This window comes from Anabrus simplex, chromosome 5, assembly GCF_040414725.1.
Source record: "Anabrus simplex isolate iqAnaSimp1 chromosome 5, ASM4041472v1, whole genome shotgun sequence".
NCBI lineage: Eukaryota > Metazoa > Arthropoda > Insecta > Orthoptera > Tettigoniidae > Anabrus > Anabrus simplex.
This window is the reverse complement of record NC_090269.1, coordinates 101,235,674-101,261,908: the sequence shown is the minus strand read 5'-3', so window position 1 is coordinate 101,261,908 and position 26,235 is coordinate 101,235,674. Positions and strand designations below refer to the sequence as shown.

Here is a 26,235-nt window from a genome sequence, read left to right as displayed (position 1 = left end):
GCAAACGTCTGAAAAGCCTTACATCTGAACTGAGAAACATATTGTCGTTCCACCGGTAAAATGTTGTATTCCACAAAGCTCTTCCTATCCATTATTCTCCTTAAGACTGGTCATGCCTCCCAGCCACATATGGATACGCAGGCCATCAGAACAATGTTCATTGTGTTCGTTTTCCTATGCTGATGAGTAAACGAAAATGAACCTTACATGCATTATACACTAGGAGTGCGTAAACATGTAGTGCAAACTTACATTCCTACAGTACGGTAAAATAAGGTTAATTTTCCCTTACACATGGGCATAGGAAAATGAACTCAACGAAACCTGTTCTGATGCACTGCATGTACATACGTGGCTGGGAGGCGTGACCAGTCTTAAGGAGAATAATCGATAAGAAGAGCTTTGTGGAATACGTTTTACCGGTGAAGCAACGATATTATACTGTCTAATAATACATTTCTCTGATTACATTACATTCTGGATAAGAATTAGTACAGTATCCTACATACATCAAAGTCGTTGAGAACACCTGACGTGGGTGCCATTCCGAGTCGATAGTCTCCTCTGTCCAACATCTCCTTGAAGTTAGTGAATGGTAATTTGATGTCCACCACTGTGAGAAAGGCGATAAGGCCTGCGGAGTAGGCAGCGAGTAGGATAACAGCCGTGACATATGCAGTGAAGTAGACGATACGACATGATACCAAGGAAGGAGTGATGTCATGGCCTGGAAATAAGAAAAGAACATCTCATCTTGCTGTGGTTATAGTTGTAGAAACTATACCAAGTAGTTTGGAAAATGATGGTTTGATCAGACAGTGAATATGAAAGGGAAATGAAATATACTGTTATGTGTTGGTGGGGTAGATAAATTAAGATTACCACTGATAACACTTAACTTTTAAAATGTATTATCTAACTAACACACAAGCATACCAGGACCACAACTTACACAACATAGTACAGCAGGGCATGACAAATCCCGGTCACTCTTTGTGAGATTTGTGCTGCACAAAGCGGAGGTGGGACCGGTTTTTCTCCGGGTACTCCGGTTTTTCCTGTCATATTTCATTCTAGCAACACTCTCCAATATCATTTAATTTCATCAGTCATTCATTAATCGTTGTCCCAGAGGAGTGTGACATGCTTTGGCAGCTGGCACAATTCCTATGCTCGCCACTAGATGGGGGCTTCGTTCATTCCATTCCTGACCCAGTCGAATGACTGGAAACAGGGTGTGGATTTTCATTTTCACTGAGTAAGCCATCACCGTGTGAGTTTAAAACAATAAAATACCAATATTTCAAGGACATGTGGTGGTGGGATTGTGTTTGAAATAAGGTTTTCATGCTCTCTGAGATGAGCTTCTTTATGAGCATGCCATATCTCACCATTTCCTTTTTCCAAAACTAGTCTAGGCTGATTATATAAACTGTGTATATTCATTACAGTGTTAGTCTGCCTTTAGTTCTGTTTGATTAGAGGTCATTTTCAGTGTTGACATGGTAACAGTATGAATGTGAAAATAATCCAATCAGCTGAACACAATTTGTGTGTTTTCCTTTTCAAATTGTGCTTGAATGACAGGAATTTCTTTTTCATACTCTCATTCTTCTTTTACACACATATTAGTAAAAGTAATAAAGAAATAATCTATACTTTGCTTACCTTGTTGGCAGAAGATGCCAAACACATAAAAGACAGATACAAAGGGGTTCGCACATTGAGGTTCAGGGTCAGCAACGACTGTTCGGAGAGCCACGTGATACAGCAGAGACATGTAGCATGCAATGGAGACAATGCATGCCAATACAGCAATCCAGAGACCATTGCTGAATGGCTTCAGGTAATCACTCCAGTCTAAACTGCCGCGATCTTCTTTACGAAGAGCCACATACACACCTGTACTGTGACAACAAACGGAAGGAAATTTTTGTCTGAGATATTTATAACATAAATTGCAAATTAATAGAACATGTTTCTATAATAGTTTATGAGTCAATCATGAATAACCACATAGGTACAGTTTGCAGCAAGAGTCTTTAAGAGAATAAAGTTTTTACGAATATTTGATAATTATTACTTTCTGCCTCTGTAATTGGCACCAATGAGTGTCAATATGGTTAATACTGTTCTAAAGGGAGCAAGGGCGAAATTCCTAACTGCAGGAAACTAAGAGCTTATAGACACTAGCACACATCCTCTGTGTATTCCTGCTGTTTTAACATTCACCCTTGCAGGTGTAAATAGAACTGAAGCGTCTTTAATATCTGTAGGGTGTTAACTTTTTAAATATATCAATTACTAGGTGTCGTAACCGGCTTAGCTCGGTATAACGATTACGCTAGGGGCTTTACATTTCACCAACACAGAGATAGGTCTTATGGTGACGACAGGATAGGAAAGGCCTAGGACAGGGTCTCTCAGGGTGCATGCACTGTGGATGGTGCAAAAGATGACTTTGCTTGGTTGCTGTCTCTCTTTTTCCCCACGCCTGTCTTACTTGCTCCCCCTGTCTCCCTCTTCCTCACTTGCTCCGTAGCGCTCCAAATCTGAGCCGAGTTGAGCTGAGCTTAGCTGAGTAGCCCAGAGATGAAGTGTTGGTCCAAGCCAAGCGGGACTGATGCATTGTGCACAGGAACTCTGCGCTGCTGTTTGCACGCGTGAGATTTTGGGTGTTTGAGAGACCCTGGCCTAGGAGTTGGAAGGAAGCGGCCTTAATTAAGGTACAGCCCCAGCATTTGCCTGGTGTGAAAATGGGAAACTACCGAGCTCGATAGCTGCAGTTGCTTAAGTGCGGCCATTATCCAGTATTCGGAAGATAGTAGGTTCGAACCCCACTGTCGGCAACCCTGAAGATGGTTTCCCATTTTCACACCAGGAAAATGCTGGGACTGTTCCCTAATTAAGGCCACGGCCGCTTACTTCCAACTCCTAGCCCTTTCCTGTCCCATCATCGTCATAAGACCTAACTGTGTCGGTGCGATGTAAAGCAACTTGCAAAAAAAATGGGAAACAACTGAAAACCATCTTCAGGGCTGCCGACAGTGGGATTTGAACTCACTATCTTCCGGATGCAAACTCACAGCCGCGTGCCCCTGACCACATGGGCAACTCGCCCGGTCTAATGATTATGAAGGCTCCAAATTTTCTGAAGTGCCTTGCCTTGTAACATAGCACATATCTTGTCAAATTATACTGTATAGACTTCAAACGTTATGTCACAGGTTCATATGGAAATAATTAAAGTAGGAATGATCTAACAAGAGAGAGAGGAAGATCAGACTGTGACAACACAGACTAGAATTCTTATTCATACATTAATATGTTATAACTAATTCCTTCTATTTGTTTGCCTTATAAATATTGAAAGCAACACTTTGGTGCTATTCACAATCATTATCATGATCAAAGTACGAAAATGTGGATCCAGTAACTGTAAGTATCTCGACAGATTAATGATAGTTAAAAATCAGCCTTGTAAATAGTGAAAGTAGTTTGGTGTTCTTCACAACAATTATGCTGATAAGAATGTGGAAATATGATTCCAGAAACAGCATCTCAGCAGATTAATGCTAGCTATGAGTTTAAAATGTTTAAGCAGAATCTGGTATTGCCTATTCACACAAACGTGCCTATTTTGAACACCAGGACTGTATTCTGATATAGAATGCTTCAGCTGAAGTTGTCATGGTTACAGCAGGTTATTTCTTCATCCGATCCCTGCAGCCAATATCTCGAAAACGGTTAGTCTTAGAGCCTTAAAACGTGGTTTTTAATATCCTGAGTTTTGTTCTTTGTGTTGTGTGGATTAAAACAAGCTTTGTCTCATCCTTATATGACAAATTTGATGCTAATGTGCCAAAGGACCTAAATTTAGAGAATGAAAAGGGCTGTTGATATTTCTTGTAGAAAGGGTTACCTGCAGGGTGCTAAAAGGTAAGTATATTAACATTAGCTCAGATTGGTGAAAGGGTATAGATTTGTAAAAGGAATGCACAGACATTCTGATATATAAGATAGATAGATAGATTCATATTCTTAAATATAAATATATTTTAAATTCTTATAAATTGGGATGCCAGTTTGAAAAGTTAAGCAAGACCAAAAGAGGGAAGATTTTAAAACATTATAAAATATTAACGACACACAGGAGAGTCAATTTGTCAAATGAATGGTTCACAAGGATGTTTAGGTTACGATATGGAATTAGTGCACTTCTCGAGTGTTCGGTTCTGGGCATCTAGTCTATTTTGAAAGTCCATAGTGAATGGATGCATGAACCAATTTTAATGAAATAAAAGTCATTTTGTGCAGATCATAGTGAGCTAATGGTGTGTGGCCTCCGGAGAGGCCTGGTGCAGGTCTTTCGATTGGACGCCATATATTGAAAGATAAGAATTTAATTATGGTCCATACTGAACTGAGATCACAAATAAAATTAATAAAATTATCTAATGGTTTCACCTTTTCAATACATGTAAACTTAGTAATGTACGGTTACATTACTAGTTGATCATAAAGGGTACCGGTTTCGACCCCAAGTTCTGGGCCATCATCAACCGATCACTTAAAAACAGAAAAAAACAATACACAGATAAAAAAACCAGTAATGTAGAAGGTATAGTTTCTTCACCAGATGTAAGTTCATGTGGAACAGTATAACACATGCGACTGTGCCTTTTAAAGCCCAACCCCACCTATGTTAGCTTCTATTAACCTGTTAATTTCTTTTTTTCTTTTTTTCCCCCACATTTAACTGGGAATTAAAAATTCATTTTTGGTTGAGATCAATATGACGTTCTAATTTATTCTCTTCACCACCTCAAGAACTGCCTAAACATTCATCTTCAAGAAACTTTGTTTGTCAATTGTGATTATCAGTTGTTCTAATATGGCACTTTTTTACTTATTTCTCTTCACATTTGTTTTTTAATGTTGACTGTTCTGCATTACAGGACTAATCAACTGCATCTTCATACATCAAGCATACAATACTGATCCTCGAGCTATTTATTCTTCTATTCAAGATTATAAAAACTTTAAAAACACAGTGTTATACTGCTCCACACAAACTAACGTCTGGTTTATCTTCTACATTACTGGTTATTTATCTGTGCATTGTTTTTTCTGTTTTTAAGTGATCGGCTGATGATGACCCGGAACTTGGGGTCGAAACCGGTACCATTTATGATCAGCTAGTGATGTAACCTTACATTACTAAGTTTACATGTATTGAAAAGGTGGAACCATTAAATAATTTTATTAATTTTAATTGTGGACGCCGTACAGGCGACCTGTGCATCTGTGAGGATGGGGCCATACTTATGATGAATTATAATGCTGAAAATGGTACAAACACGCAGCCTCCGAGCCATAGGAATTAACTTATGAAAGTTAAAATCCCCACCCGACTGAGAATCAAACTCAGGATCCCTCAGACCAAAGGCCAGCACACTAACCATTTAGCCACGGAGCCAGTGTTAACACTGTTTAATAACTGCGAGTCAGAATTTAAAAGATTGTGCAAATATTTGATAATTTTTAGGTGGTGAATTTATACAAGCAGAATTTCAGGAAATTATAATTAGAAGAAAGAGCAGCTCGTGGTGATTCCAAAAAAGGTGCCACTTATCAGTGTTGAATGGAACAAGATTCTAAGACTCTAGGAGGAGAGGCGTAAGTGCAAGGACGCTGGCCAGCCTCATATCAGCCACGTACTATGTGATATAAAACTATGGTATTTCTCTTATATATTGTAACAAATATGCATTAAAACTGGAATATGGCCGTGCGCGTAGAGGCGTGTGGCTGTGAGCTTGCATACGGGAGATAGTAGGTTGAGTCCCACTATCGGCAGCCCTGAAGATGGTTTTCCGTGGTTTCCCATGTTCACACCAGGCAAATGCTGGGGCTGTACCTTAATTAAGGCCACGGCCGCTTCCTTCCAACTCCTAGGCCTTTCCTATCCCATTGTCGTCATAAGACCTATCTGTGTCGGTGCAATGTAAAGCCCCTAGCAAAAAAAATTTAAAAATAACCTGGAATAAATACTATGATAGTGAAATTATACACAGTTGATTGAAACTACTGTCTTTATTTGAACTTCTAACAAGCTCGATAGCTGCAGTCGCTTAAGTGCGGCCAGTATCCAGTAATCGGAAGATAGTGGGTTCGAACCCCACTGTCGGCAGTCCTGATAATGACTTTCTGTGGTTTCTCATTTTCACACCAGGCAGGGCTGTACCTTAATTAAGGCCACAGCCACTTCCTTTCCATTCCTAGGCCTTTCCTATCCCATCGTCGCCATAAGACCTATCTGTGTCGGTGCGACGTAAAGCAAAAAAAAAAAAAAATTGAACTTCTACCCTATTTACACAATGTGTTAAAGAAAATGGCAACGGGCGAGTTGGCTGTGCGGTTAGGAGCACGCAGCTGTGAACTTGCATCCGGGAGATAGTGGGTTTGCACTCCACTATCAGCAGCCCTGAAGATGGTTTAAGATGGTTTTCCGTGGTTTCCCATTTTCACACCAGACAAAACGCTGGGGATGTACCTTAATTAAGGCCACGGCCACTTCCTACCCACTCCTATGCAACGTAAAGCAAAAAATAAAAAAAAATGGCCGTGTCCCGATTCAGTCTACCTCTTTTTGTTAGTACACACCGTAAGTATAGCCAGGGTGGTTTACTGGGGGATCATACCCCTCCTCTCCCCTCAGTTATTTTATAAAAGAAAAGAAACCGAAACTGATATTAACAATAAACTAAATAAACATCTCTTAAATTAGATAATTCCGTTTGTCAATGAGTCTATAACTGTTGCAATATGGGAAATCGGTATGGTCTGCATCATCGGTGTACTGACTGATTGGTGTTGAGCCATGTTGTCACCTTTCAGCCTGTATCTTGATCTACATTTTAATGTAAAATTGTGTAGTGTGTACCAATTTGTACATTACATGAATATCAACAACATTCTCCTTTATTAGCACCTTGAGTGCCACGTGAGACCAACATTGACTCACAGAGCTTAATGCCATTCGGGCCGCATGAGTCCGCTGTGGACTCACGCGCACCCTCAAAGTTTCAGGCCCCGTGGTGCCATACTGTCATCACATTTGACATGTAAACGTATGTTAAATGAAAATAGGTGACCAGTACGTCATGAATCTATTCTTGGCCTATCCATTTGCGAGTCCGATGTGGCACCACGTAGCCTGTACGTCACTGTAATATATCACCCACAATAAATAAATTATGACATTATTTATTGTTTTCTGATCGTGTCATGTGTACAAATAACAAAATATTGTACTGTATAGTGTACTCATTGTTCATTATCTCATATCAGGGTCTAGGCCTATAGACAAATTGAAAACATAGGACAAAAAAATACATGAACTTTCTAGAGAAAATATTTGTAACTTTGTCTCATTCGCAATCACATCACAAAATTGGTACACTTTTTGCATATGAATTCAAAGTATAAGAAATGAGACTTTCTGAAGAAATATGATTCAAACTGAGTTTTACAATCACAATCACACTACAAATCTGTGAACTTTGAAGAAACAGTCCAAACAGAAGAAATTTTCACAGGTTGGTCGTTTGAACTTAGACTGTAGAGTCTTCCTCATGGCATATGGCCTTCTTGATTCCTGATGGATCTCTTCATAATATTTACTGCATCTCTGTCTTCCCTGCTGGCCTACATCCTCCAGTCGGTGGGGTAATACCTGTTGCTTTGGTGCTTGTGGGGGAATGTGAAAATTGTTGATACCGGTACCTGTTAACTGTTCAACAATGTCCTCTTTGAACTGGGTAACAGATATACTCTCATTCCCAAGTTGACTGGAAATATAGATGGCATTTACTATACTTGTGTCGATCAATATCTCTATACCTATTTTTTGTACCATTTTACTCCGTCTCGGGGGAGTACTATAGCTCTTTTTATGATCTGATAAATCAATGTACGATTTGTATTTGTTATACTCTATAACACTCCGTGGTTTTTGCTCTTCACCATCCCTCCTGTGAATAGTGACCAACTCACCAGTGTGTTTAGTTGTCAAAATTAAGACGTCTCTTTTATCGTGCCATTTCTGAACAACCACATCAGTGTTACTTTCCCGGGCTCTTGTCTTTCCTCTTGCTAACTTCCTTTTAGTAACATCGGTTGGATTATACTTCCGATTAGATTTGAGTGTTCGAAAGATAAGAGTTTTATTCTTTAGTAATTCATGAGCTAATGAGACAGACGTATACCAGTGTGTCAGGAAGGTGAGAACTGTGCTAGGATACGTGGTGACACATTGGTCTCACGCGGCCTATACAGCTGGAAGGTAGTGTCAGTGTCCGCGTGAGACCAATGTGTCACCACAATTTCAACACAATATTATGACTACAATTTTGGCCCAAGGTGACTAAAAGGTACATTTCTGTCATAAGGTACACCATTTTATACTCTATAGTAAAAAAAGAAAGAATGGCCTGGATGGAATTTTTTTTACTGCATACGTGGCACTTAAGGTGTTAGGGTCCTTATAATGGCATTCTTGCGTGCGTACACAAGCACCTTCATTAATTTCTACCTTCTTTTTCTTCTTCACGAATGGGTAACATAGGACCACATGGAATCAACCTTTTCTAGCCTTTCTTTTAGCCCAATATTCCTACGTATGCAACGAGTGAATGTCTTCTTCTCTTCTTCTTCAAAACCTCGCATGTGAGTGATCATTCTGAGTTCATTTTGGTGATGTAAATTTGGCGATACTTTTCCTGTCTGTTTATACCAAGTCAGCCAGGTAGTCTTGTTTGTAAAAAATGTGTGGATTTTGTGAGTTAGTCTGAGTCCATTGAATGAATTTGATTCCTTGCATAAGCACTGTGTGCGTGATTTTGGAAATGTTTATATATATTCCACATTAGCCTTTGGATAACATACTCCATCTTTTGTCCTTGGTCCTAGGATTTTTCTTATTATTTTATATTCCTTCAATTTTATTTTCCCTTTTATGCCCGGTTTCAGGAATGGTGAGATATCTTTCCGATAGCTATAGCTCTGTTACAGCTGTCGACTTGAAAAATCTTTGCTGTGTTGCACAGTGGAATAGCAGCTAACTTATCGAACTGTCAGCTACTGGCTCGTTGATCAAGTTTCATAAATAGACACTAGATGCTACCCCTTGTACTGCATTGTTTTTGTGCATTAGATGTGTTTCCTAGATTGTCAGGTGTACGCACACAAGTAATGAATCGCATTTGAGCTTTCTGTGCAGCTCCTATTATCTCCTCTGTGCCATGCAGTAAGAAATTGGTATTCGACTAGTCCTTGCAGCCGTGGATGTCACTTTTGTAGTGTTAAAGGACTGTCAGAAGAATTTGACATTGTTTGGGGATTTCTAATGAAATATGCACACCAGTAGCGATCCAGTTTGCACTGAGCCTTGTAAGTATACCGTATCTCTATCCTGTTATTCCAAAATATGAATATTGTTTGACCACAGTATAATGATATATATCAGGTAATTAACATAATGATATAACATGTTAGTTCCTTGTAATGTAATATTGTTAATTAAAAACAATCCCATGATAAAAGTATATGCTCAATGCCAATGCAAGTAGGCCTGTAGCAGGCATACTACGATAAATGTGTTATACTCAGTTACTGGAACTAGTGCTTTCATGGACACGAATGCAGTCAGAGATACAAATATGATAAGACTCGGTAGTACTGAGTCTTAAAGGGTATCATAATTAATATTTCATCAACAGGGGCAATGGAAAATTATTTGTCACAGGACGCAAATAGTCGTCTGTAAACTTTACCAAACCTATGACAGTATATTTGTTTAGCCTCAATCTCTCTTTGAATTAAATTTCACTATACTTTATTAGAACATTGGGCTGACGATATAATCATGGTCATTCTAGATGGTTGACCATTTCTACAATTTCTTTGTTGGAAGAAGATGAGAAAGCCGTAGAAAATTTTAACAAACACAATGTTAGCTGCTGATACTGAAGTACTGCACACGCGCCCACCAAGTTAACAAATAGATATCTCATGCTCAGGGCCCTCTAAGTTAGCAAGTGATTTATTGAACTGATGGATGTATCTTACCTTCGTGCAACACCAAAACACAAGTTAACCATTCGATACCTCTATAGGTTCGATATCACACATTCCAGAAACCGGGCATTAGTGTTTTATGTTGGAAGGTAAGTGTTTCGGATGCGTAGAGAGCTCCAGGTTTAATTACCCGTGTATAGTGTCAGATTTTGCCATTCCAGGAGAGACTTTTATGTTGTAAATATTTTTTGTTAACTGAAAAGCAGTCTCTATTTTCTGAATTCTTGGTTCAATAGATTTCTTTTCATAATAATTCGCTGTTATCCGTTCACCTAAATATTTGAATTCTTTCACTCGAGAGATCTTGTTGCTGATATGGCATTCATCCAATGCAATTTTGATATCTGATATCAATTTTGTTCTATGTTCAGTCATTATTTTCTAAATTTTATTTTTCACAATGATACAGATGTTGATTTCCAAAGAAAATCAACATCTGTATCATCTGAGGGTCAGGCAGGCATCAGTTTTTGAAAATGGGATAAAGTCTCTCATATTGCATTGGCACTGCCAGTGGCTCCAAGTAGCCTTCACAGTGGCCTCCACGGGAAGGTTGGTAGATGCAGAGTGGGTCTCAGCCCATAGGTGGCCATAGCTGGTCCTTGGTCCGATAGCTCTGCACTCTGACTGGCCAACCAAGCGGAGGAGAGGTGGCCATGGCTCTAAGCCTCTGCATTCGGGAGACAGGAGAGGGTTGGACCTCACGGCTGGCCCCAACCGTCGGCTATCCTGAGGATGGTTTTCTATGGTTTTCCTTTCTCCTGCACTAAGGCGAATCCTGGGACTGTTCCTAACATAGGCCACGGCCACCAACCACCTCACCTTCTCGGAGCATCTCCTTCACCGCAACAAAACTTCCGGCCTGAGAGATGGCGTCACCATCTAAGAGACCCGCCACCCTCTTCAGGGGAGGAATGAAAACATTTTAGTATTAGTAGCCTCCACGGTATACACTAGCCATGCAGCACGCCGCCCTCTCACCATTGGGTACTGTGGGTACCGTGGTTCAAATCCTGGTCACTCCATGTGAGATTTATGCTGGACAAAGTGGAGGCAGGACAGGTTTTTCTCCGGGTACTCCAGTTTTCTCTGTCATATTTCATTCCAGCAACACTCTCCAATATCATTTCATTTCATCTGTCATTGTTCCAGAGAAGTGCGACAGGCTTTGGAAGCTGGCACAATTCCTATCCTCATTCCATTCCTGACCCAGTCGAATGACTGGAAATAGGCTGTTGATTTTCATTTCTAAATGATCACAGATATATCATATTCAGGATTTTATAATTGTCTACAAGGTGACTATTGTCTCAGTTGTTTAGTTACCTGGTATCGATGACGGTGTTACTGAAATCAATTGCCGAGAGGCGTACACTAGTGACGGTGAATGCATTCACAGCTACTTCAGCAGAGCCATTGAGAAGTAAGCTTACCATACCATTCCAAGCTCCATTCTTGTACGATCCCCATGCCATATCCAAAGGCTTAATGTACACACTCCTGTAAGACAAAAAAACAACTGTGAGTTTAAGCACAGAAATATGTCAGCAATTAACTACCTGTTGATGGTTGTCTCGCAGTGTCTTCACTGTCTCTTAGCTAATACACAAGTCATCATCTCATGAGTTGTTGTAGGAGATGTATTTTGTACAGTCAAAAATATGACCTTGTCTAAACCACACAACATTATTTATGAAACTTTAACTTAGAGGTTTCAAACTTGAGGGTTACGCTGGACTATGCAGGATTTACATTAGTTTCATTCTTCTGACATGTACACAAAGATATGAAAGTGGTAGAGTGTTGTTACTGTTCCTTCATATGCTGACAAAAACACATTTCTCACTCACAGGTTAGCACAAAAGACAGCCCCTATAAGATACAGGTAAGTAAGTAAAATATTTCAACACATTTGTTGCTGATTTGAATACGGTACTTAGTCAGAACTAAAAGATGAACTTGTAAAAGCAGCCAAGTGCACTAACATGCCACCGAGGTAACTTAAGCATAAGTGGTGGGACAATACCTGTGATAAGGCATTAAAACTCCACATGAAAGCATGGTAAGGCCGGAATTTCCAGAAAACCACAGAGAAGGGGCATGCCTTCATTAAAATCCAGAAGGAGGCATCGATTATAAGATTCCAAAAACATCACCATAGTCAGATTAGACTGGTAGAAATTGAGCAAGAGTACAAGAGAAACAATACTAGCAGCTTTTACAGAACTTTTAAAGAAAAATTGACGAGTTATAGGGCACCCACTCTCTGTTTTAAACGACCCAAATAATGAAGAAAAATGTAAACTTTTGGCAGATCATTTCAAAGACCTTGTAAATTACAAACCTCTTACTGACCAACTCACTTTTGAAACATCAGAACCAAATTCAGATTCAGAACCTCCAACAATAGAAGAAGTTGAACAAGTAACACATGAGTTAAAAAACATTGAAGTTCCAGGTAAAGACAGTATAACCAAAATGTGGAAACTAGGTGGCAGAAATTTCACTCAGGAGGTGGAAAGGGACCTACAGGAGATGGGGATCACTTATGAAGATATGCAAGAACGCAACCCACTCAGGAGGAAACTAAAAGACCAGCAGGCTTTTCAAGAAAGGCCAAAGTTGAAGATGAGAAAGACATGGACGGAGGAAAGAAAAGAGCAACACCAGCAACGAATAAAGGAGCACTGGGCAAAGACCAAAGCCCAGAGAAGAACGTGGTCCTTAGTAGGCTGATACAAACAAAGAAGAATACTAATGATGATGATGATGATAATAATTTCTTTCTTAATCTACTTACCATCCAGCGTTGGTTTTCTCCCTCGGACTCAGCGAGGGATCACATCTCTATCGTCTCAAACTGGAGAGGAAGACCAATACCTCACCCAGCCAGTCTCACCTGCTATGCTGAACAGGGGCATTGTGGGAGTATGGGAAGACTGGAAGGGATAGACAAAGAAGAGGGAAGGAAGTGGCCGTGGCCTTAAGTTAGGTACCATCCTGGCATTTTCCTGGGGAAGAAGTGGGAAACTACGGAAAACCACTTTGAGGATGGCTGTGGTGGGAATCGAACCCACAGTTGACCTCACGAGGCTGAGTGGACCCCGTTCCAGCCCTCGTACTACTTTTCAAATTTCATGGAAAAGCCAGAAATCGAACCCGGGCTTCCGGGGTTGGCAGCAGCTAGGTCATTCCTCATACCTTTGTCCAAGAGCAGGTCACTTTCACTGCCCACTTGGTGACTTCTGCTGTAGCCTATTTGTTGTCTTTCAAATATTTTTTCTTCTATCATATAACCTTTCTACAATTTTCATTCAATTCTTATGTGTAACTACTCACTTGAAGTTCATTCTTGTCTCTAGATTCTTCCATACTTGACCAAAGAAACCATCGACTGTGGTTGGATTAGTTGACTCATTGAATATCAGCATTGGAGAGTACTGGAACGAAATGTCAGCTCTTAATAATCTCATACAGTCAGAATTTTTTAGAGGTACTCTAGTTAATATATCTTTTAGGTTAACTGACAAGGACTGAATCATAAGATTAACCCAACCCTTATCTACCCATTACACTTGTAAAAGAGCATTTTTTGTTGTTGTTGTTGTTGTAAGAGAAGCTATTTTTCTTCAGTTTCAACTTACTGTAGTTAATTTATAACTGTGAGGTTCTTCACTCTCAAAACTAATTCAGTATAACATAAATTTAGAAAATACCTAAAAAAGAAAACATTAATTAGATTACACTTGAAGAAGATACCATTAATTAAAGAGAGAATGACATGTTTCATACTTGAAAGAACATCATCAGATTCTATTAGATCACAATTTTATTATTTATTTCATTGAAGAAAATATTATAAATTGATGAGTATTATTGAGAAATTTAAAAAAAAAAAAAAATTGTTTAAATTCTGTTTATATCCTTTAATACTTGAAAGTTAGAACTTATCATAATGAAGTGCTCTAGCAGTGCCTCCTCTGTCTTTACTAGACCATCAAAGAGAGCAAGGTGGTACGATACTCCATCATTGGCGTGAGGCCTGCTGGTTGGTTTGTCTGTAACTTTCTGTTACGTCATGCTCTGGTGTCATTAACGGCTTATGTGGAACCGTACTTGATGCTTTATTATTATTATTATTATTATTATTATTATTATTATTATTATTATTATTATTATTATTATTATTATTATTATTATTATTATTATTATTATTATTATTATTATTATTATTATTATTATTATTATTATTATTATTATTATTATTATTATTATTATTATTATTATTATTATTATTATTATTATTATTATTATTATTATTATTATTATTATTATTATTATTATTATTATTATTATTATTATTATTATTATTATTATTATTATTATTATTATTATTATTATTATTATTATTATTATTATTATTATTATTATTATTATTATTATTATCGTAGAAAATATTCTGCGTCAGAAGAAGAAGGACCTGGACGATTACGACAGATAGTAAAGCAGAAGAAGGAAGATGAAGCACAAGATGCATTAAGCACGACATCCGCCCTGAAGTAATGCGAGAGCGGTTCCGGGGCGGAGATAAACGTCGTGGGAAAAGGGAGTGTGGTTTTTAGTGGGTAAGAATCTCCACACACTTGTTGAGTGCGGACCCTCACAAGCGTCTTATGAAAGATTTTCCACACTCCCTCGCAAAAAAAAAAAAAAAAAAATTATTATTATTATTATTATTATTATTATTATTATTATTATTATTATTATTAAGGTCGATCAAATATAAATAGGATTTTTGTTCCTGAACATCAACAGTTGGTAGGACTGGCCCCATGCTTCTGCTATGCTTAGGCGGGACCGTTAGGAGTGGGGAGAGCATGCCTGTTAGATATTTCCTGCCGTTTCGTCAGTAACACTCATGATGTCAGAGCAACAGGTGCAACGCATAATTATAAATTTCTTGCTCGTGAAGGAGTTACAGCGGCGGAAATTCGCTGAAGATTGACCGTACAGTTTAGTGATCAAACACGGTCAAGGATGTGTGTGTTTGCCTGGCATAAAAAGTTCAAGTAAGGATGAGAGCGTGTGGAAAACCAGCAACACAATTGCCGTCCTCGGACCAGCATTACAGACGAAAACATTTGTGTAGTTAAAGATATTATTGATGACCATTGACGAATGACAGTATCAGAAATTGCAGAACAAGTCAGAATCAGTTATGGGAGCTATCAAGCAATCATCACAAATGACCTACAGTTCCATAAAGTATGTTCCAGGTGGGTCCCTCGCCTTTTGACCGAAAATCGGAAGTTGAGACGTTTGGAGGTCTGTCAGAGGCTTACAGCAAAGTTTGTGGAAGAAGGTGATGCATTTTTGAGTCGGATCATCACCTGTGACAAAACATGTGTCCACCACTACGCCCCTGAATCCAAATAAGCCAGTAAGGAGTGGCGGAGGAAAGGGGAGGCAGCACCAGTGAATGCCAAGACTCGACTGTCAGCTGGCAGGGTTCTTGCAACCGTTTCTTTCGATCGGTGAGGAATTTTTCTGATGGATTTTTTGCATGAGTGATGTACAATCAATGCTGCTTACTACTGCAAGCTGTTGAACAAGGCGAGGGTTGCATATCACCGTAAAAGATGAGACCAACAGATTTGACAGGTCATCCTCCTCCACAACAATGTGCGGCCCCATACTGCAGCTCTAACTGTCTCCAAGCTACAGGAAATGCACTGGGCTACACTTGATCATCCTCCTTACAGCCTGGACTTATCGCCCTGCAATTTCCATTTATTCGGACCGCTTAAAGAAGCTCAAGGAGGGCAATGATTTGAAAATGACGAGAGTGTGAAAGTCTTCGTGCACCACTGGCTGGTGGCACGACCCTGTTCTTTTTACGATGAGGGCATCAAAATGCTGCCCATATGCTGGGACAAATGCATTTCCAAAGCAGGAAACTATGTGGGGAAATAAATTGTAATATCCTTGTGTTTTTTCAATAAATGAAATTAAATAAAAAATAAAATCCCATTTATATTTGATCCCCGCTTGTATTATTACTATCATCATCATCATCATCATCACCATCAAAATTTTATTTTAATTGTTTTGGAAATTATTTAGGGGTTGTTTAATGAGTACAATGTAACAAAAAGTTACTGATAAACTAGCCAGCTCATTAAATGCTCATTAAACAACCCCTAAATAATTTTCAAAACAATTAAAATATGAAAATAATAACAATAACAATAATGTTACTCTTTTTAAATATAAAGCAACTAGCTCAACCATGGTAAGAGGGGAGACAAGGAATGAAAAATGGTACATAAACTACAGTATTAATATTAAATTTTTTAATTGGTTATCTCATGCAAAGGTTTAGCATGTGCAGCTCCTTGACTGAATGATCAGCTTGGTGGCCTCGTAATTCCCAGCCAGGTTGGGGATTTTAGCCACTACTGGTTAATCCATCAGCCTCAGAGACTGGGTCTTTGTCTTTGTCCGAATACACAACCCTTCATTCGCATGCAACACAACACACCATACTAGCATCCACAATAAAAACACTCCGAAAAGTGTAAAAGTAGTCCAAATAAAATTATTATTAACAGCAGAAACATGCCAATCAAATCCCATGAAATATGGAATGTCACCATATTCACAAGCCAGATCACTGAGAAAAGTTGTTAACTGCCTGTGGTTCAGAGCGTGATTCTTAATTAAGTTAACAGTCTTTGTTACTGTACCGGGTGGTACACCTCCACACCGCTAATTCAAACTTTGCGCCAGTTGAAACTTCTCTACTGGAGGAAGTCTGAACTTTATCTACTGTGTTAATTCTCAAGTTTCTCAGAAGATGTCCCTACTGGTAAATTTTGAAGTTTCTGAACTGGGTCGTTTTCGATGTATTTTTGTTTTGCCTGTAGTAAGAAGTGTGGACATTCTCTTCCAGATGGCACTACTGAAGAACTACAATTATGCACCCTAGTGCGAAGTGAAAGAACTGTGTTTTTTGGAGAAATTTGGAATTCATGAGTTCGTTCTTTGTTGAATTTCTTTCAGTTATTGTTTAAGTTGGCAATATTAACCCTTTCTTTCCGCCAGCTTTGAATTCGACCAATGAGTAATTTCTGTAATTAATTTTCCACCAATAATGTGTTTCTTCTTCATCTAGTGTAGGGGTTTTCGTTGTTAGCCAATAAAATTCTTGTGGGAGGGTGTTCTCATTCCTGAAACGCCTCGAACTTTCCACGAGGGTATATAAACTGCTGATTTTCGGGTCTCCGCGCCACTTCAGTAACATCTATCAATGTGTAAAGTACGTAGCAGGGGGCGGGAAGCACCTCTTTCTTCGGGCAGCAGTTCAGCCACCAGGTAATGGCCGTTTAATAACTTCTTTTCTTGCTAGCTCAGCAGTTTAACTCTCGGGGCAGGTCCGAAGCCTTTCTACCATGTAACTTTTCCCCTAAAATGTAAAGACACCTAGTATCAATTCTATCTTTTAAACTACATATTGGAATAGAGAGTGCTTAACCCTCTCGAGCTCCCACTCATATTGCGTTGAGGTGAACTTATTTTCTCAACCGTTTCTTCCTTAATGTAATGTAAATTGTCTTCTTCTAACAGTCACCTCTCTAGTATGGGATTACCCCTTGCAGTAACGGCCTAGTGCCAAGTAGGTTTTATATAAAGTGTATTAGGAGTGCAAGAACGCCTCCTCTCAAGTTGGTATTTTAGAGGCCATGTAATTGACCTGTTTCTTTACTTAATAGGCCTCAGTAGGTTGGGTATTTTTACCCCTGTTTTCATGTCCTTGGAGGACAACTTGAAAGTGGAGTTTGGTGTGGCCTTTGATAGGCTCGAACTTAAGAGCAGGTCGCTCTTTCTTAAATTTTGTTTTCTGCGTGCCTCGAGGAGGCTTTACGGTGTAATTGGGAGCAAGTGCTCCTGGGCATGATTGGGGTCTTCTGCCCCTTTGTTGAATTGTGTATATCGTAAAGTTGGGCTTATAGCTCAAGAAGTGTGTGTCTGGCTCTCGGAGCCCAAATCCTATAATCACTGTAATTGTACATTATCGATTTGTGTTTCGGCTACTGGGTACCTGTTCTATTTGTTATTTCTTAATCTTGAAAAGAAAATATAACCTTGTTAAATTTTATCTTAATTTTAATTTCGTATTCTGAGACCTGTTCACCCCTGCACCTTCTTTCACCTCTGCTAATCCACCAAACCACGGTAACAGTTACAACCTTCATTACTTCATCCAACTGCACAATGTTTGCACAAAGATTTTGTTGATCCAACATGCAATCTATCATATTAAACAATTAAGCTGCCAGTTTAGTTTAAAGCATCCTAGAAATCCAGCATTCATGGCGGTCATCACTGCGGCCCCGTATGTGGCTACTGAGCTTAATGAGAGACACTTTTGTCTATAATTTGTGTGCCATTCCTACAACACGAAGGCAATGCACGGTTTCAGCAGGATAATTCTCGAACACATACTTTGACTACTACATGATATACTCTTCATGGCGTTCAGAGATTTTAATCTTCATTGGTTAACCTTGATACATACAAAGTACAATTATTTATATCCCACTAACTATATTTAAAATTTTTAGAAACATGATGGAGGAATTTAGCCCAACAAGAGTTCTTTTACATGCTGATAAATTTACTGACATTAGGTTGGTGGATTTCAGCACCTTCAAATACCACAGGACTGAGTTGGGATTGAATCCACAATCTTGGACTCAGAAAACCAGTCCTTTATAACCTGAGCCACTCAGCCTGATCTGGATTCTACTCCAGATTGGAGTGAATGGGTAGATGTTCCTTCAGTTCCATGTGAGCCTGTTTCCAGAGGCTGTGTTTGCAGAGAACCAATCCATACTTGCAATAGATACACATATTGACGATTCCTTAACCGGCAACAGTTCTCAATTCTACCACTATCTTCATAGCAACCTAGGATGTTCTCTCAGGTCATGTTCATACTATAATGTAACAAACTATACCTGCATTAAGATAAGTTCCACAGCACTGTATATACTATATTTCTACACAGTTTAAGCACAAATGTTCATACTATTTGTGAAGGATAGTTCGCAACAGATGGTGCACATGAGATACTTTTAACAACTATAGCAAATATTTTATGGACACCAACTGTGATATATTTTAAAGATAATTCTTTAACAATTTTTACATCAACAAGTGCTATCTTTAATGTATAAGAATTTATGTATCTAGCAGAAGATGACCGAATTAAAGGTTTAAAACTAGTACTAGTATTTAGTATTGATCAGGTGGAACATCCCCTCCCTTGAATTATAGACTGAATTAAGGAATTATCAGTATGGACAATATGAAACTTATATAATAAAGCAGAGCAAAGTCATCTCCATACAGGCCATGAAGGCCCTTGGAGGGGTGGAAGGTAAAGGCTTCCACTACCCGTAACCTCGGCACTTGGTTGGGTAGAGTGGTTAGCTCTATGCCCGGCTGCCTTTTCCCCCAGCAATTAACCTGGTACTCATTTTTGGTGTAGGTTGAGTGAACCTCAGGGCCATGTGCGCCTCCGGAAGTGGAAATTTCGTTTCTTAAATTTTACAACTTCCTGACAGAAATTCAAACCCATGTCTTTCTGAGCAGACCGAGCATGCCTTTACCTCCCCTGCCAGTCAGCCCCTAAACTTATATAGTATGAAATAAAAATTGCACATTATACAAAATCTGAGATATCATTGCTCTTATTGAGGGTAAATGAAAATGTTATAAACCTTTTCACGACACTTTCTAGTAGCTCTGCGAAATTGCCTGCAAGATATTCAATGTGCCATGTGATTGTATATCGAGAAAGATTACTGTCTGAGTCATACTCAGGCAAAAAATCATCCATCACTGCTAACAAACATGGCTTCACTAATTCACCATCACTACTAACATACAAGAATGAGCAATAATTAGAGCAACTTTTTAAATGGCACATCAGACGGTGAAGTATCAGTATCCTATAATAAGGACAGGTATTAAGTTAGTTAGAGCTAATTTAAATATCCATAATAGCAACTGGATTCAAATATCATTATGGTAACAGAATGCAGTATAAGTATGTACAGTAAAAGCTTTTTCTTAATGAATTTTCTCTTAAGAACAGATTCATGGCTGTGGACATCTGCACTGAAATCAACAGAACTAGCGAGCAACCAGCGTCAGTGAAATATAATTTACGTGATGTTATGTTGGGTTGTGTGGATGTGTATCTGATAAAAAGCCTCTTTTAACATATTATGGAAATAAATCTGAGAATTCAGTGGGCCAGACAACACAAGGACTGGTGAAAAGATGTGCTATAGTCTGATGAATCAAAATTTGAGAAGTTTGGGTCAAATCATCGTCAGTATATCCACAGTTGTTCAGGAGAAAGAATGCTAGAAGGCTGCCTACCACCAACTGTGAAAAACGTTATGGTTACTTATTGTTACTTGGTGAGACTGGAAGTTACAGTATCTGGAGTAAGGGGCAGTACTATCGTATTCTATTGAGCAATGCTGTATCATCTGGAACTCAACTTATTGGAAGAGAATTTGTTCTACAGCAGGACAGCGACCAAAAATACATGCCAAAGCTTTGCAAGAAGCATGTAATAAACAAAGAATCATCAGGAGTTCTAAAGTAATGCCCTGGCCCCCTCAGTTACTTGATTTATCACCATCAAGTTGTTGTGGAATGAACTTGACTGTAAGGCAAAACAACCTCCTGTCGACAGTTGTGGAAGTCTCTGGCAATGCCTTTTGCAGTCAAGGGAAACTACAACCACAGAGATATTGGAAAAACTAACCAGAAGAAAGTCACATATTTGTCAAGCAGTAATCAGAGCAAAAAGGGAACACACAGACGAGCACAGAGTTTGATCAGTGTAGCTCTAAAAGGCATTGTGTTCCAATATTTTAAGCATAAATATCTTTATGGTGTGTCAGTTTGAGTATAATGGGTACTTGTGTTTGTACTTTGATTTAAAATATATGTCATTTGGAATATCACTTACCTGCTGACTAATAAATAACAACAACTGGAGTTTTTTAAGATGTGTTTAAACTGTATGATATTAGTGTAAGTAATGATGAGGGCTTGTGGACTTGGTATGTGCTATCCCTAGTATCTATGAGGGTGTCTGATGGATAGTCATTGTTTCATCAGTATGAGTAATGTTTACAAGTCAGTTGTGATCATTTTGACATCCTCTTCAATTCTCAAAATATATCTTTGTGATACATCATTCCCAACTTTGACGACGGCTACTGGATAACAATATGGTACCAATACGAAGTACCATGACAAGATTTGTTCCTTCTACCACATCCAATGCCATTTTCAATATTTAATTTGCCGACTTCTGACACACCAAGAGTACCATGTTTCACCGCATAATCATCACCAGTGCATAATCGTCACATCCTTTATTTTCAGTACAAAAATTGGATTTCAAAATTTCATTGCATAATCATTGCATGTTCAAATATTATTCATCATGCTGCTTAAAATGTAAATGGAACAGCAATGTAAATTGCATATGAATGTGCAATTTAAATAAATATATGTCTTATGGGCAGTTCAGCAACACACTCATGCTTGCAAGATGTTGCACAGCGTTTGAATGACCGACCGACCGATCTCATTTGAAATACACAAGGCTGTAAGTTATTGCTTGTTGGCAATGCTGCCGAGAAATACCAGCACTGCACACACTTACTTTCTAGTATGGATTTTAAAGCCTTGCAACCAGGGGTGCACTGGTATCAGAATGCACAGGCTAATGGTGACAAAATGAGTCACTGGGAATCTAATTCAAGAAAAAACATTAATATTGATCCTTAAGAACAAAAAACATTGAAAAGAATGTGTTCTTTTCTTCACAATATTGTCATGTAATCAGCCACCTGTGACCAGAGACCAAATTATTGTTGTCTGCTATAGTATATAATTGAACATTCCAGTATTGGGAAATTTATGAGTAGGAACACCCCTGCATGCAACCCTTGTACTTCACCTCAAGTGGGCCTTTCAATGTCCTGGGGGTATGTAAGTTTTTCCTGTTTCGTGTTTATTGCATACTCTTGCAGAGGTATCGACTGCTCTGGAATGTACAGATGCATGTGTTTGTTTGTGAGTGACGTGATCACTGTAGACATGTGAGCATGTTAATTTTAAGTTTTTTATTTTTTTAATATTTTTTGTTATTATTATTATTATTATTATTATTATTATATACGTTGCAATTGGGAAATATCCTGATGGCAATGGTCACTTAGAGTAGTGTGATAATAAAGTAAAGTTAAAATATAATTACCCAACAACTACAACAACAAGAGTACAACAAGCAATTCCATGGAAAGAAAATATTACAAGAAATACTACTAGTTTAACATTCTAAATCCGTGTTTGTAGAAATATTTTATTTATGAATACAGTAATACTGAAAAATTATGGACAGTTCAATTTTTTGAGTAATACAAATACTGATATAAAAAAATTATTTGTATAATGGTCGCACCCTACATTTTTAAAAAATTTTGGTATACAAAGTGCGACAATTATGTGGTGGAAGTATCGAACAGAGAATAATTTTTGTAATAATGATTTTTAAGTCTAGCTTCTTGGTCGAACAGTCTGCATAGCGGCCTTCAGTTCTGAGGGCCCCATGTTTGATTTCTAACCAGGCCAGGGATTTTAACCACATCTGGTCAATTCCTCCAGCACGGTAACTGGATGTTTCTATTTGCCTTAATACAGATCTTCATATACATACGATACATTACACTACAAACTACCACAGAAGCATACAACAGTGAATATATCCCGCCATAAAGGGTTCATGTCAAAAAAGGCATCCACCTGTAAAACTGAGCTAAATCCATACAAAGTGCTGACTCCAAGTACAGTAATTGGGAAAAAGCCAGAAGAATAAGAAAAAGAAGAATTTAAATTAAGAAGATTAGCTCATGGCAACTCACGTCCAAGGTTGTGACTGTCATAGTATGTCCTTCAAGGTTATCTCTGCCGCCATATAAAGAACTGGTCGTCCAATTGATGTTAGTCCAGTTGCCTAGATTCTGCACTTTCAGGGGAGACTTTCTGGCAATATGGTGAACATAGGATAGGGTCATGTCATCTCCTGAGGGCTGGACCACCACAAATCTGCAGTTGAGAGGAATGTAAGTCTCACTGAAGAAGTCCTCCAGAGAGGTTAATGGCAAGAACAGCAGCCAGATGAACTTGGACAGCAGCTCATTCGACATGGAGAGCTGTGCAACAAGAAAAAAAAGTAAAGAGTAATGATGACAATTATGTCTAGTTTCTGTCTATAGATCTGTAGTTTCTTACATACTGTATTGTAATGAATTAATATTTGGTGTTGGCTTTATGTTGCACCGATTCTGAAACTGTTCTGACAATGGTGGGATAGGACAGGAGTAGGACTAGAAAGGCAATGAATGTGCCCTTACTCATCGTGTGAAAATAAGAGACCATGCAAAACCATTTTCAAGGCTGCCGACTGTGGGATTCAAATCCACCATCTCACAAATGCCAACTCACAGCTACATGACCCAAATCACACAGCCTACTTGCTTAGTTATTTATTTTTAAATTTACATACCTTTCTACATGTGTTTTCAATAGTGAGTGGTATTTCAGCCTTAAATCCAGAAACCTTTATGATTTAATAGTTTCTGTAATATTGCATTTTACTGGCTGTACTTGCTTGTAGGCCTCTTAACTTGAAATAATTAAAACTCTAGTCTAACCATCATCTCCTAGGTTTCCGCTTATTAATTTTACCTTACGTTACATTGACAATTAGCTTTCTAGAGACCTAACCTAACCTCTTTCATTTGCCTAACATGACCTTGCTACCGATACACAACTTCATACAATATATTCATTCCAAATATAGCCTTTACTTCTTCATTGCTAATACTCTACCATCACTGTTCTCATCTGGTTGTACCAGACTCTATTTTCAACCATGTTTTCTTAGAAATATAAATCAAATGATTTGATGTAGCTAGTAGAACACTTTGGTAATGGATTTACACAGTTTTCTTGTAGATCTATGACAGATGTTTGCTGGATGACTCAAAAATTTATAACCGAAGACTAACAAATTTTCTTCATTAGATCACCAGTGAACATGTATCAGTTAAAATATTTCAAGATATGTGTCACCTGGTGTTGCAGGAAGATATAAAATACTCAGAATTCTTTAATCTATCAGTTATGTTGATAAAGCAATCAGTCTTGCAGTCTACGGGTAATGAGCTTGCCTCTTACACAGAAGTAGGTTCGATTCCTGGCCAGATTGGAAGTGGGGGAGAGGGGACACAAAATTAGATATGCAACAAAAAATATCCAGGTCTGACGGATAAAAGAGATATATAGGGTTTTGATTTTCTCTGAGTGAATTTTGATAAAGGTTGACAGTCTACCAACTTAAGTGTGGTAATAGTAGTTTTTTGACATACTGATTTATATTGTTTTATATCTTACAGTCTAAGTGATATTAAGAAGTTATTTTTAGCACTAAAAGTGTTTTCAATTAATCCACACATCACAATCTAAATGTGGAATATATAAACAATAACTAAGTAATAATTGCACAGAACAATTGTATGTATTATTAAGCTTTTAAGTAATATGATTTTTAACAATTATATTACAGCTATGTTTTCATGATGCGAAGTTTACAACTTTTATCTCTTAAAGAGGTTAACATATTAAGAACATTATATAGAAGTTCTGGTTAGCAAAATGCTTTAAAAAATGTTTTAACTTATATTAACATCCACTGTTTCTGAATTGTTTAAGTATAAAAACTGTGATATTCATACAAAATATATGTAAGTAATAGACTTTGATGGGATAATCTCATATATATATAACAACCAATTCAGGATCCTGATCTAGCTTGGTAAGTTAAGTGGCTGGTGATGCTTGTAACACAAGTGAAACATGCCCCACAATAATTAATGTAAAACAAATTATATCCTAATCATAAGGATTGTATGGTATTGAATAGGTGGTTGTCAATAAACAAATTGTAGTATACTGTGCATAATTGCCAAAAACTGCTGAAAGGTATAAAATGGCAGGGAGGGATTCAGTTAAGTGGAAATATAATAAGCAGTCTGAAATACAGTAGAGACAATACACGACACTTACGGATTTTGCCTTGCTAAAATGGAAGACAATTCGACGGTGGCGCTTCTAGTGACTTGACCTGAACAAATCGCGCTAAATTCAAATATCAATGGAAATGTATATACGGAAAAGGATAAATAAATTACGTCTAGAAAGAAAGTGGTATTGAGATATTAACTTCGAAGTTGCTAAAGCAATTCTGGATAAATGAATGAAGAATCATTATTATTCAAAGACTGAAATTAGACACAGAAACAAGATATGAAATGGGCTGTTGTGAAATGGCTTGATCTTTCATTTATGCATTACTTTTTTAGCTTTAGTATACCTGCCTGAAATCTTACGGTTGGATTTGTCTTTTTTCCTCATTTAAAAACATTGTATCATCACATTAAGACATTTGTCAATAAAAATATTGGTACATTCCTTACACATATGATGCAATGAATTAACATTTAAAAGCTGGACAATTTTCCTCTTAACATGAAGCCTACTAACAGAAAGAAAATCTATAAAATCCCAGCTTTAATCTGAGAAGAGGGATAAAAGAAAGAAAAGTTTGAAAATGTTGTCGATAGTGATGCTTTGAGAAATATTTACATACAATTAGAGTAAAAATGTAACATACCCTTGGCTGTATAGTCGAGGATTTTTAAAGTCGCTGGTCTGGAAATGATCTGAACAGATCTTATAATTCTTATATAAGCGTAACGTCCCTTCTTTCTTGTACACTTTATCCAAATCCCTTCTGTGACATTTCAAAACCCACAGATCACACCTACAACAACACATCGGTATTGAAGGTTAACTGCTGCACTATACAATAAAATATGCGTATTATATTTTAAGCCCGTTAAAACATCGGTCGAGCAGGTCAGAAGATTATGATGT

At 38.0% G+C, this 26,235-nt stretch overlaps 1 protein-coding gene across 1 annotated transcript in view; it reads right to left on the bottom strand.

The window, feature by feature from the left end:
• Positions 1-26,235, bottom strand: part of LOC136874377 (probable glutamate receptor) — a 57,797-nt gene that overhangs the window by 19,216 nt on the left and 12,346 nt on the right. The window contains exons 4-8 of the mRNA XM_067148012.2: positions 23,160-23,450; positions 13,480-13,580; positions 11,467-11,640; positions 1,669-1,907; positions 510-727 (exon numbers count right to left, since the gene is read on the bottom strand). Of these exons, the coding sequence (XP_067004113.2) occupies positions 510-727; positions 1,669-1,907; positions 11,467-11,640; positions 13,480-13,580; positions 23,160-23,450 (1,023 nt within the window). The remainder of the gene's footprint in view (positions 1-509; positions 728-1,668; positions 1,908-11,466; positions 11,641-13,479; positions 13,581-23,159; positions 23,451-26,235) is intronic.